This window comes from Paramormyrops kingsleyae, chromosome 14 (genome assembly GCF_048594095.1).
Source record: "Paramormyrops kingsleyae isolate MSU_618 chromosome 14, PKINGS_0.4, whole genome shotgun sequence".
Taxonomy (NCBI): domain Eukaryota; kingdom Metazoa; phylum Chordata; class Actinopteri; order Osteoglossiformes; family Mormyridae; genus Paramormyrops; species Paramormyrops kingsleyae.
The window spans coordinates 14,465,602-14,479,751 of record NC_132810.1 but is presented as its reverse complement, the minus strand read 5'-3'; the positions used below and the strand labels follow the sequence as shown (position 1 = coordinate 14,479,751).

Genomic DNA, 14,150 nt, shown 5'->3' with positions numbered 1-14,150 from the left:
TTTCGCTCATGGGTCCGGTGTTTGCACAGGGATTTATTATTGCGCAGTTACTGGGACGCCCCAGCCAAAACCGCCTGTTATTACATTGGCTCCTGAGCTGTGGCCCCGCCCCTGCCTGTGTCACTCATCTGCTTTTTACATTGCTTGCTGATTCACTGGAATCCTGTGCATCGGTCCTCTTTCTTAAAGCCATACCGTCTTCCTTATGATGTCCATTGCTGCTGCAGTTGCACAGTGGCACTTGGGGCACTGGAGAGGGTCCCCTCGCTCTTGTTAGCCACAAGCTTTTCCATGGCTTTGGAGCACAGTGGAACAGCAGCCCGGCTTTGGAAACACTTCACCTCTTGTGCTGAGATATGGTTTTGCCTCCGGTCCTCCTTCCAGGGTGGGTGTTCTGAAAGGCCAGGTGCAGAGCACTAGCAACATGTTACGTCATGCATGTTCTTAGCTGACACCTGTTACTTGCAGCAGATTCACATTTATCCACATGGATCGTTAAACATTCTGTCTTTTGGTCGCAAGTTTGTTTCTACCTGCCGGGGTTGCACACAAAGCACTGTGATAAATGACACTCTGTCCCCAGGGCCTCTTTAGCTCCCTGACCTGTGAATCTATCAAGCTTGGGTTGCCTGCTGCTTGCATATATCCCAGGGTGCTCCGCTTTGCTGCTGGTCCAGGCTGCTCTCCAGCTCTAGTCCTTACTCTGGCATTTACTCCGCTGTCCTGCCTTGGGGCTTGTTTCCCTGTCCCTCAAAGAGAATAAGGGAATAGCCTTATGTTGTAGCCATGATTGGAGCAGTCCAGGGTGTCTTCAGCCCGGTCGCTCCCACCACGCGGCTGTCCTCAGACCCTCTGGTCCGTGCTGCATGTTGGCCGGCACGGGCAGGTAGGTGGGGTGTGGGAGCGTCCTTGCTGGGGGGCAGCATGTAGTCTTTCTGGCTGGGCAGAGGCAGGACAGCTGTGGCTGCTCTGAGATGTGCATGCTGAGAGCAGCCATTCCTCTGCTTCCCCGATCCTCTGCTTCCCCGATCCTCTGCTTCCCCGATCCTCTGCTTCCCCGATCCTCTGCTTCCCCGATCCTCTGCTTCCCCGATCCTCTGCTTCCCCGATCCTCTGCTTCCCCTTTTCTTGGAATGGCATGTGGGGGCATTGCTTGGGTTCAGGTGGGCTGGGGAGCCTGACTGGGCCGCTGTTGTCATGGATATGAGGGAGCTGCCTGGCTCATAGCTTTCCATGAATCATTTCTATTCCCTAATTTGACAATAATGACTCCAGCGTGCTCATGTATTTATTTAGCGGCAGCATTAATTGATGGGAGTGATGAATGCAGGCTTCTTGTTGTGCATTTCATTGCACACAAGGGAACAAAAAACAATTTGTTGTCTGTGTTCTTCTGAAGTCCTTGTCAGCAAGATTACGGAATGACAGTCATTTCTCCCATTTTTCCGCCAAAACCAATAGCATAAATATTCTTTTGTTTTTGTACTTAATTTGCTTTTTTGATTACACTGACTTTCCTGATAAATTTTTAATGCTGATTTAAATTATTTACTTGGTTTGTGTTTCCTGTAACCTGGCTGAGTGAGATGTGCTTGAGTCCTGTTCCCTCCATATTAATCAATGGGCTCCTTCATGCCCTTCCAGGCTGAAGGAGAGGACAATCTGAAGAAGATGCAGCTTATGGAGCTGGCCATTCTCAACGGGACGTACAGGGACACCAACTTAAAGACACGTAAGCCCAGGCCGCGCTCTTCTAGATGGCGTCTATTCTGTGTGTGTTCTCCATGTTGAAGCCTTAGACCTCAGGGGTGTGAAGGCCAGCCCTGATGTGCAGTGTCTGTCAGTGAGTGGGGGCCTCCATGCATGTCTCACTCCCAACACACAATCATGGCCTGACTGTGCGCCCCCTACTGACCCGACGCAGAGGGTTTCCTGGTATCATCGTGGGCTGTTTCTCACCCCTTGTAGGCGGCTGCTTCCATAGGCAGAGTCCTTGTTTACTTGCATCTAATCTTTGGTTGGTTCCCCCACGCCAGGCTCGGCTCTCCATGTGGGTCAGGCCCACTAGCTTCATCTCCTGCCCCTTCCCATCCATTTTGGTGGCTTTATTTGATGAAATCCTCGTCTTTCGTGTGTGTGTGTGTGTGTGTGTGTGTGTGTGTGTGTGTGTGTGTGTGTGTGTGTGTGTGTGTGTGTGTGTGTGTGTGTGTGTGTGTGTGTGTCATATATACACAATGGAGCCGGCCCTCGCAGTTTGGGTCCGGGATTTTCACCCCGTCCCTCCATCATTTTGGGTCTGGGTATCTGGCCCCCTAAATGGCCACCCCCCTGCCTGGTTTTCCTTTTCGCTGCTGATTTGCTTTGGGTTCACAGTGATCATTGCATGAACTAATTTTCCTTTTTTGTTGTTCCACCCTTCTCCCCTCCCCCCCCCATCTTGCTGTGGTTTGGTTTCTCGCCCTTCCCTCTTCCTCTCTCCCCCTCCCCCTCTCTCCCTCTTTCCTCCTTTCGCTTATGGCAGCCAACCTTGCCTTCTCTCTTGCAGCGGCCGCTGCGGCTGCTCAAGGTCCCCGCCTCATAGCTGCCCCCACTGGGCAGGTCCTCCCCCCCACAGCCCTGAGGCCACAAACACCCGCGGGGACGCCCATCATGAACATCATCCGGCCCACCCAAATGGCCGCCATGTTGCCCAACGGCGCCCCAGCCCTGGTGCCACCGTCACCTGACGCTGGCATCATCTACACCACGCCATACGAGTACCCATACGCCCTGGCCCCCACGTCACTGCTGGAGTACCCCATCGAGCACACCGGGGTTCTAGGTAAGCGTCCCTGGTCAGGCGCACCCTTTAGCCCCGGACTCGAGGGCGGCGTCTTTCTCACTGGCGTCCTGGACGCCGCTGCCACTGCTGGGAGCCACGGGCAGGACTTGTTAAAAGGTAAATACATTGTGTCCACCTGAGGGCGCTAGTGCCATGGCCCCGTTCATTGTGTGTCTGTGTTTGTGTGTTGTAGCATATGTGTGTCCATGTTCCCTTAGCCAGAGAATCATACAGCACACACACACTCACTAACTGGAACGATCACACTAGGCTCGCACACTCACACACACTAACTGGAACGATCACACTAGGCTCGCACACTCACACACACTAACTGGAACGATCACACTAGGCTCGCACACTCACACACACTAACTGGAACGATCGCACTAGGCTCGCACACTCACACACACTAACTGGAACGATCGCACTAGGCTCGCACACTCACACACACTAACTGGAACGATCGCACTAGGCTCGCACACTCACACACACTAACTGGAACGATCGCACTAGGCTCGCACACTCACACACACTAACTGGAACGATCGCACTAGGCTCGCACACTCACACAGGCCCCCAAGGCACCTTTTTTGGTGTCTGTCGGGCTTCTCCTGCACCGCAGTGGGGATGCTCATTAAGGCCCTGATGCGTCTTATTGCTCCGTTTTCTGGTCCTTTTGAAGCCCTTGCCGATCGCTCTGGGCTGGCCCTGTACTTTAGGCCCTGAGCCGCTTCATTATCAGGTGATCTTCATGGGAATCTCAGCTGGTAGCTCCGTGTTTCAGCAGGAGAAAATTAAACTGTTCTATTTTTGTGCCCCCACCCAGTCACACTGAAAGACTTCTGAGTGAGATTGACTGGAGAAGCAAGGGGTTAGCTAAGGGCTGTCAGCCAGTGCAGGGGTGGGGGGCAGGGGAGGGATAAACAGCCCCCGTAATCGGCTGATCCAAAATGCGGGGCCTCCCACAGCCATACAAACGACTGTTTATGAGCTCTGCTCAGTACAGCCCCCTGATGCAGAAGCACCAGAGGGGAGCCGCAGTCTCCTGCGCGCAGCCTTAGGGGCTCGGGCACAACACGTCTCTACACATACATGTACACATCTACACAGCCCTGGGCACTGGAAGGACGATCGGCGGCAGGGAGTGCAGCAAATGCTGACCTGACGCGCTGTATCCTACTGTGTGCTGCTTACCCAGCCCCATTGTGAAGGTTCACTCAGTGGTACACCACACCTGTCTGTGTGTCTATGTGTCTGTGTGTGTGTGGTGCTGTTTCTCCAATTGAGTCGGATGCTATGTAACCCTGTCGACTTGTTGCCTAGGTGCTATGGCAACTAAAGTGAGAAGGCATGACACGCGTGTCCATCCTTACCAAAGGATTGTGACAGCAGACAGAGGTTAGTTTAGACCTTAATGACTCTTCATTCGGGGGGAGGGGGGGGCTGGGTTTTTTTTTGTCATTTGTGCTGTTTTTCCTGACTTGTTCAGAAATATCTGTGGTATGCAAATGTTTACAGTGATGGATAGATCCATTGACACAGTTGTTACGCTGAGTTGAACGCTCAGGTTTGTCTCTGTAAAAGGTTTTCTTCAGTTTACATTCTGTGCTGGTGCAGTCAGGCTGTAAATGTCACAGGCCTGAGCCAGACGGCCACCAGGCCTCCTGACGTTCCTCCTGTACGGACGCAGTGCAAACACGCTAATTAAAGCCAGCAAAGCAATTGGACATTCATTCACTATCTGACCAACATTTCCCCCTGGATCTGACGTGCACGTGTTTGTAATGACATGGACACACTCTGATCTGCATACAGTTTACAATTTGCCTTCTATGAATTTGTACACATGGGAAAAATATTTTTGTACTATATTTCAGTTGTGCAAGGGTACTGTCATTTAGTATACTGACATTTTCTGAGATGTATTTATGGCATCTGTATATATAAATATCTAGCTGACCAGAGGGCAAATAAAGCGAGCTGGAAAAGCCGGTGGAGCCTCGACTGCTGTTTGGCACATGCAGGGTCACTCACACTACAGCATTACTGTGTTTGTGTTACGCTTGGTGCTGCTTCCTCTGCTTCCTCTCAGCGGGAGCTGCGGTGTCGTGCGCGGCTGATTGGAGGATGAGGGACTCACATTCCAGTCATAACATGATTATAACCAGATTAGCCTTTTTCTTGGAAGGGGAATTTAAAACCATGAGATTTCATTCATTTTACTGTCAAAATGATGTCATTCAAGTCTCTTCTTGCTGACACTAATATCCTTTCTATCTGTTTTTTGTTTTGTTTTTTTGTTTCTAACCACCTAGCCGCCACCGGCAACTAACACATGACCTTCTGACCTCTGAACTCTTCACCCAATGACGAGCTGCCCCCCAGCCTGCCTGCTGATCAGTTAACTGGTAACTGGCTTTGCTAGCCTCTCGGACCCCGTGAGAAAGGCATCTACTCGCAGTTACCCTAACTACAACAACAACCACAGCAAGCCCTACAGAAACTCTCATTTCACTATCAAATTGTTTTGGTATCAAATTTTTTTCCCTTTCTTTTTCTTTAAGTATCTCCCTGCAAATTGGGTGGGTTTATCACTACCCAAGAACCTGCACTGATTTTGAGCAATAAAACCCCCAGCCCTACCCCTCACTATCTGTTCGCTCCACTCATAGTAATAAGACGTTGCCAACCTGGAATTGAGTCTACATTTCTAGGCTAGTCTTTTGGCTCGATATGATGGTTTCGACCCCGCTCATCCCCCCCCCCCCCATCCGCTCATCCCCCCCATCCCAGTCCCCATAGCCTGCAGAGGGACACCTGAAAGAAAAAGAAAAGGGCAAAAAAAGCAGCGGCGCGTCTCTCTGGTTGTCATTGTACTTGTTTCCTGACGCGCTGACCCTTTATTTTGAAGGGCTGACACATTCTGGGTGTTGCCTGAATTGGCTGACTTTTAAAGCATGGCTCATTTGATTGCAGAGCTTACTGTGTTCTTTATGTTGGTTTTTCTTTTGTTTATTTTAAATATTTTGTTTTACATTGGAAATGTGGTGACCTGGGTATTAATGTATGTACTGAGATCAGTGAAGGTGAAATGGGCCCCCTCATCTCAGTGCGGTGTCTGGGAACCCTGGGCATCTCCACTAAACCCTTTCACATGTTGGTATTCAGTGCCTGAACTACATGTCTATACATCTCATGTCACAGCAATCCCATCTCGATCAATATGGAAAAAGGTGTGTGTTTCATTTTGCCGACGGTCTGCGTGATGTGTTGGGAGGTTCTCTGCAGTCGCGCTGGGGTCGCTGTGATGTGAGTGTCCTACCAAGACGCGTAAACAGAAACACTACACAGGGAGGAGCCTGATGCCCAAGTATGGATTTGTACAGAATTCTTGAATTTAATTTTTTCCCTTTCCTTTACAAGAAGGAACCGGTAAACGTCCAATGATCTGACAGAACGTGGCGTTTAGCGTGCTCTTCTTGGAGGGAGACTACATATAAACACTTCCTGTATCACACATGACAGAGCTGAGATGGGGCAGACGGCCCGGCGGCTGGTTTCAGCTTACGGGCTCTTCTGTCTGTCACGTCTCAGTGCATTAAAGTGCGTATCTTAGCCAGCTCCGCCTGACGTGTCCCCAGCACACTGTGCTCGTCTCTGCTGAGGGAGGGCTCTCAGAGGCCCCACCCCTAAAGATATTTCATTTCTCGTGAAAAACTAGGATTTGAAAGCCATGCCTGCCTGTTCTAATTGCTTTATACATACCTGTTCTATATATATGAATATATCTATATAAATATCTAAATGTACTCATGTAGATACCGGCATTGCGGACAAACGGACAAGAACAAAATTAGATACTTTTACAGGGTGCTGGTGAAAAATATATTTTTGGCAATTTTAGCTTTTTGTACTTGCGATTATAAAATAGTGTAAAAAAAAAAAAATTGTTTGAAAAGGAAAAAAGTTTAAAGTGAACTTGGATGTTATTGGCTTAGAAAGTAAAGACCAAAATGGCTGCACGTGGAAGGGAGAAGCGAAGGACCCATGCAAGGGAGAGAGGGAGCCAGAAAAAGTGCCTTATCGATGGTCATTTGGTTTTCCTGGCATATCCAGCACCTCGCCGAGGGCAGCGTTACGGTCACTCTATGCAAAAGAATAGCAGTCACTCGACAGGCTAATGCGTGCCATGTTCCGTCTTCCCAAGGATAGGTCGGCTTTTTTATTGTTTTTAGACCCCCACCACCACCACCTTAGTCCTTTAATATGCCATTTGAACAAATATACTCTTATTTTTTTGTTGGATTAAGTTTGAAGGTTATCATTCACACATGTGTGTGTCTGTTACTTTGTGTGTGTTTATACTGCGAACAAACTGCCAACTGTGATGCAGGAGTCTGCCACAAGGAGGCGACGGAGGAGGAGGCGGAGCGCAGAGCGAGACAGGGAAGGGGGCGGTGACCCCGCTGTGGGTCACTGGCTCTGTGCCCTCTCGGGATGGGGAGGAGGGGGGCAGCCTCGTGCTGTGGGGGGGAGGGATGTATTTGAGACACCTGAATCATTAGAATATTTGCCAAAAATTGAAAGGTTTGGGAGATAAAACCATGCCAGATTTCCCCCAGTGCAAGTAAACACTTTGTGTTCCATGGTGACGCTGGAAGTCAGTCAGTGTTATTCCTCTTCGCCTCCCTGCTGGGGCCCGGAACGGGACCCCCGTCTCGCAGGTTCCATAGAGTTCCTGATGCATCTCCATCTCTGGCAGGCCCACACATTATATCATGTGTGTGTTCTATTACATGCTGTTACACAACAGGTCAATGCTTGGTTTTTTCAGTGTTACGAACTCAAAATGCAATATTAAAAGGAACGCGCGAGCAATTGACAGTATTATCCTCCCTCTCAGATGGCTGTGTCACCAGCCAGGAGATGGCGTCAGCTGTTGGAGAGTAATGGCACTCAGACTCTGACCTGCCTACTCTGTATGATAATGTAATTAACAGCCATTGTTACAGGTTTCAAATGTATTTTTCTAACTTCATTTTATATGTATATTAATCATTTTCTGAATCCTTTTTTTCTGATGAAGCCCAATGCAGGTTTGGTTTTTTTTTTTTAGGTTGAAACTGAACCCCCCCCCCCCCCCCCCAAACCCCTGTTCCTGTCAGTCAGGAGCCTCCCTTCCCTCAGTCCCTTTTCTTGCCAGTTCCTAGCTTGTTTAACTCATTAGTGACTATTAGTTCTTGTTACAAGTATTTTTACATGCTTGCGTTTCGTTTTCATGGTGTATGCTGTTATTTTTTCCTTATTAACCCCTCCTTGGCATTTATTTTAATAAAACATTCTTAGTATGAATTTTACTAACTTTGCTGAAATTTTTATTTTTGTCTTGTGTTTAACCTGTTTAATGAATGTACTACCCGGTCTGGTTCACGGACTAACAAGATTAAAACTGGTGTCTGGCCACCAACATTGGCACTGGGCTGTCACGCACGCGCACACACACAACCTATTGGAATGCTCACACTGAGCTCACACACGCACAGCCTAACAGTCACACAGGACTGCCACACACGTACATTCTAACTGGACTGATCGCACTGGGGGCTCACTCACACACACACACACACACACACAAGCTAACTGGAACGATTACACTGGACTGACACACCAAGACTAACTAGAACGATCGCACTGGGCTCACCCACATGCACACAGCCTAACTGGAATGATTGCACTGGGCTCTCACAGCCTAACTGGAATGATCGCGCTGGGTTCCCACACATACAAAGCCTAACTGGGACGATTGCACTGGCCTCTCACATGCAGTCTAAATGGGATGATCACACTGGGCTCTCACACAGCCTAACTGGAATGATCGTGCTGGGCTCACACACACACACAAAGCCTAACTGGGATAATCACACTGGGCTCTCACACGCGCAAAGCCTAACTGGAATCATCACTGGGTTCTCACACACAAAGCCTAACTGGAATGATCACACTGGGCTCTCACGCACACACAAAGCCTAACTGGAATGATTGCGCTGGGCTCACACATACAAAGCCTAACTGGAATGATTGCGCTGGGCTCACACATACAAAGCCTAACTTGAATGATTGCGCTGGGCTCACACATACAAAGCCTAACTGGAATGATTGCGCTGGGCTCACACATACAAAGCCTAACTGGGACGATTGCACTGGCCTCTCACCTACAGTCTAACTGGGACGCTCACACAGGGCTCTCACACAGCCTAACTGGAATGATAGCGCTGGGCTCTCACACAAAACCTAACTGGAACGATCACACTGGGCTCACACACAAAGCCTAACTGGGACGATCACACAGGGCTCTCACACAGCCTAACTGGAATGATAGCGCTGGGCTCACACAAAGCCTAACTGGAACGATCGCACTGGGCTCCCACACACACACCCTAACTGGAACGATCACACTGGGGTCACACACATGCACACTCTTTCTTGATGTTAAAACATCTGCGCAGAAACATGCTAATGTGTTTGTCAGCTGCCTCTCCTTTGTGCTCTTACTGAAAAGGCTCCTTATTTATTATTGCAGTAATTATTATTATTATGGGATGCAGGCCAGGAACAGCAACTGCTTTGCTGAGTCATGTGTCTGCTGAACACGAAGCCCCCCCACCACACTGTCCTTCCCTAGCATGTGATATTGCTGCGCCTTCATCTCCTCACATATATATGTATGTATATGAAAGCTGATCTCTCCCTGTTTTTGTGGTGTATCATTCATACCGTTTTTAGCTTCTGCTCGCTCGCTCACTCACCCAGGCCTCAATAGGCAGACACACTGCATGTAAAACACTCTTCAGCCACTTAACTGGAGGTCAGTCAAAGCTGTGCTGGGTCACCTTCAAAGCCCAGACGAAGGTCGCTGCTATTGGGAATGGTGTTTGGGCAGCCGGGTCATCTTCTCTTCCAGCCTTCTGTCGCTCTTGGACAAATGACAGAATGAGGTCTGCAGGGGGGGAGCTGTACTGCTCCCATTTAAAGCCATTCTTTGGAGCTCTGCTGTTCCATAGAGGGGAGAAGGCTGCTGTGTTTCCTCCTCCTGTTCTCTTTAAAGCAGTGTGTCACTAATATCAGGCATCATGATGCAGCTTCCCCCCCACCCCCACCCCCACCAAGACCTATTAGCTATTCCCAGATCTAAGCACTGAATCACAGTGATTGATATTTCAGCTTAAAAAGAGTATCAAAGCGCCTGGGCCTGTTTCAGCTGGTGGCTTTTTGACTGTAATGTAACCGGAGTTAAATGGCTGTTTGGATACGACCTCAACCAGGAATCAGAGTGAGCATAGTCACAGGTGCACTGTAGCACATTTTTTTGTTTTGTTTTTCTTTCAAAGAGTCTGTTTCAGCTCTCAGGAAGCGAAGGATTTGGGTGTCAGACACAGACATGCTGACAACTGCAACGTGTGACGGGGACCAGCAGCGTGTGGGTTTGCTCGAATAAATCTGTCCTGCCTCCCGCATGCAGTGACAATGAGAGGACCCATCACAAGCACAGCCAGAAAGCACATTTCTAGAACCATCATAAGTGCCTTTCATAAAAGACTGGAAGAGATATTTTTCTACTTGGCCATTGAAGTGCCAGTCGCTGTCTTATTCTGTAAAGTTTCCCTTTGAGCAGAGAGAACCTCAGACTTCAGCTATTTTCAGTGCACATTAAAGATGACTTCATGTATTCACACATGCACACACTCATAACTGGAATGTTCTGACCAAAAGCTAGTGCCGCCTTGAGGTGACCCTGCCCTGAAAGCCCTGAGAAGTTTCCGGCTTGGACACGTCATGCCGTCTGCGGCTGCGTCCTGCCCATTACAGGAGGCAGTGTTCATGCTGTCTGCGGCTGCATCCTGCCCAGTGCAGGAGGCAGTGTTCATGCTGTCTGCGGCTGCGTCCTGCCCATTACAGGAGGCAGTGTTCATGCTGTCTGCGGCTGCGTCCTGCCCAGTGCAGGAGGCAGTGTTCATGCCGTCTGCGGCTGCGTCCTGCCCATTACAGGAGGCAGTGTTCATGCTGTCTGCGGCTGCATCCTGCCCAGTGCAGGAGGCAGTGTTCATGCCGTCTGCGGCTGCGTCCTGCCCATTACAGGAGGCAGTGTTCATGCCGTCTGCGTCCTGCCCATTACAGGAGGCAGTGTTCATGCTGTCTGCGGCTGCGTCCTGCCCATTACAGGAGGCAGTGTTCATGCTGTCTGCGGCTGCGTCCTGCCCAGTGCAGGAGGCAGTGTTCATGCTGTCTGCGGCTGCGTCCTGCCCATTACAGGAGGCAGTGTTCATGCCGTCTGCGGCTGCGTCCTGCCCATTACAGGAGGCAGTGTTCATGCTGTCTGCGGCTGCGTCCTGCCCATTACAGGAGGCAGTGTTCATGCCGTCTGCGGCTGCGTCCTGCCCATTACAGGAGGCAGTGTTCATGCCGTCTGTGTCCTGCCCATTACAGGAGGCAGTGTTCATGCTGTCTGCGGCTGCGTCCTGCCCAGTGCAGGAGGCAGTGTTCATGCTGTCTGCGGCTGCGTCCTGCCCATTACAGGAGGCAGTGTTCATGCTGTCTGCGGCTGCGTCCTGCCCAGTGCAGGAGGCAGTGTTCATGCTGTCTGCGGCTGCGTCCTGCCCATTACAGGAGGCAGTGTTCATGCCGTCTGCGGCTGCGTCCTGCCCATTACAGGAGGCAGTGTTCATGCTGTCTGCGGCTGCGTCCTGCCCATTACAGGAGGCAGTGTTCATGCCGTCTGCGGCTGCGTCCTGCCCATTACAGGAGGCAGTGTTCATGCTGTCTGCGGCTGCATCCTGCCCAGTGCAGGAGGCAGTGTTCATGCCGTCTGCGGCTGCATCCTGCCCATTACAGGAGGCAGTGTTCATGCCGTCTGCGTCCTGCCCATTACAGGAGGCAGTGTTCATGCCGTCTGCGGCTGCGTCCTGCCCATTACAGGAGGCAGTGTTCATGCTGTCTGCGGCTGCATCCTGCCCAGTGCAGGAGGCAGTGTTCATGCTGTCTGCGGCTGCGTCCTGCCCAGTGCAGGAGGCAGTGTTCATGCCGTCTGCGTCCTGCCCATTACAGGAGGCAGTGTTCATGCTGTCTGCGGCTGCGTCCTGCCCAGTGCAGGAGGCAGTGTTCATGCTGTCTGCGGCTGCGTCCTGCCCAGTACAGAAGCAGGTGCAATGCGGCTTCTTTCACATGCCAGCCTCTTTTGGACCACGGTGCCTCCCGGCAGGAAGGGGTCCCAATAATCTGGCCTGCAGTGCCTTTGCTCAAAATAGTACAAGGATTATATGGCACACGCACGTGTGTTATTACATATGTAAGCATATGTGCACATATGTGACACGTGCGTGTGTCGTCTTTCACTTTATCATCAGCAGTAGCTTTTCATAACATTCCTTTATAGTGTCGCATTTAATTACTGTTTCTTGTGTTTATCCTTAACCTGTGTTACACAAGCTAGGAAGGCAGAGCCACCCAAGCGGTGATGTGGCCCTGGGGGGGTTAAAGGTGGCGCCACTGAGCCGAGGGCCGCCCTGGGAACTCATGATAGGCCGGGCAGCCGGCTGTGCTCTTCAGACTGAAGGCAGTGCGCTGTGTCCCATTGGGCTGAACTGGCTTGATCAGAAACCTCCTCTTGTGGATTCCGTATCTTCTGGAAATTTACTGTTTTCTTCTGTTATTTTCTACTGGGAAAGTAAACAAGTAAAATGGGAAAATAATAATGTTGGTCACACCAAAAATGAGAATATGTGCATTGTGTGCAATAAAGTACTATATTTACAAACTGACCCTTGACTGCCTGGATTGTCCTCTAATGTTGGTGGTTCAGCCTGCTGATTGATGACATCATAATCCTGAGGTACAAGGTGAGTGATTGGCCGGATGCCTTTTTCAACACGGTACATCTACTCGTTCATCTGAAGCATGAGTTTATGGGCACCTGAAAGGTCACCAGGCCTAGTGTAAGTCTCCTGTTAAAGGCGGAGCTAACGGTTCAGAGCCATCCAGGACCAATGATGGACCAGCAACCAGTGCATCATGTCAAAGGAACTGGGAGCTCTGCAATAAAAGGGTGGTGCTGATCATGGCTGATCTGAATCTGACCATCCAGTATTTTATAGCAGGGGTGCAGGCAATTACTGACAAAATCAGTGCTTTCTGGGGTGGCAAAGTCATGTGACTCATATTCTTTTGCAAGGAAACTATTAATATTCTTTATACAAACATGCCAGTATTAATCACAGGATATTGCGGCCTGTGTTGACATAGATGTCTGTCAGTTCTGTAAAACTGAAATCAATCCATCTGTGTTAAATAATCACTGGGCTGCAGTCAGTCTGTGGCCTAACTCAGGCTGCACATGATGCAGAGGCCTGCAAACAACTGATGTCTTATTGATCCCTGTGGGGAAACTCTCTTTACGCCTCCCCCAACTTGCTCTTCGTAGGTAAGAGCAAGCTGGCCGTGAAGGGCGGCTGCCTGCTGCAGCACCACCCAGGGGGCTGGGGGTTAGGGGCCTCACTCGAGGACCCACAGATGTGCTGAAGTCAGGCTTGAACCAGCTACTTTCTGATCACAGGTATAGAGGTTTAGCCCACTGAACCGCACACTGCCCCCTAGTGCGTCTTTATGCTGTGGGGGGGTCATTCCTCCCCAGCAAGCCCCAAACAGCTCAGACCAGTGATTCCTAGCAGAACAAGTATTTGACTATAAGTGGAGGGTGAGATTTAGCTGTGAGTCGTCGTTGGCGACGGGCCTTATTTTGGATTGTTACCAGGCTCCTCTGCACAGAGACTGGTGCATCTTGGTGATGTCATAGCTCACACCCTCCTCCCCCCCCCACTCCATACACATCCTGCACGTGATCAGTGTTTAACTGTAATGCTACGGCACCTGACCATTTTAGTTTCGCATCCGGCTTCGCAATAAACACAACTTCAAGGTAACCGCTGTATACTCTTTTGGCGATTTTTTTTGCCAGTGTCCATTTTTGAAGCTGCATACTCCTCCACTGAGTAAAATTAGCTGGCTTTAAAAAATAAAAAGCAATAAGTTGACTCACAGCATGATGTCAGGTTGTCCACCCAGAAGCAGGAAGAGCCCCCTGTTCTATGCCAGCCCCCCCCCCAAGACAAACGACCAGAGCACCTCTTACTGTGAACCTCTTTTAGGAGCCAATTAATCTTCTCTCTGTGGGTGTAAACACTGAGGGCCCCAGACCCGGCATGAGATTAATGTCCCCTGTCAGCTCGATGTCAGTGGTAAACTTCAGCGGAACAAGGGGAACGGCCCAGAGTCA

General features: G+C 50.2%; 1 protein-coding gene across 5 annotated transcripts in view; it reads left to right on the top strand.

Moving 5' to 3' along the window:
- The window catches only part of qkia (QKI, KH domain containing, RNA binding a), a 47,105-nt gene extending 34,466 nt beyond the window's left edge, over positions 1–12,639 (top strand). The window contains exons 5-8 of one of the 5 annotated variants that reach the window (XM_023842498.2): positions 1,645–1,732; positions 2,546–2,938; positions 4,148–4,222; positions 5,140–12,639. In XM_023842498.2, the coding sequence (XP_023698266.1) occupies positions 1,645–1,732; positions 2,546–2,938; positions 4,148–4,222; positions 5,140–5,156 (573 nt within the window). In that variant the 3' untranslated portion in view covers positions 5,157–12,639. Of the gene's footprint in view, positions 1–1,644; positions 1,733–2,521; positions 2,939–2,975; positions 4,223–5,139 lie in introns of those variants that run through there. The other 4 variants (XM_023842500.2, XM_023842499.2, XM_023842495.2 and 1 more) reach the window with 4 other exon arrangements.
- Positions 12,640–14,150: the final 1,511 nt, after the last annotated feature.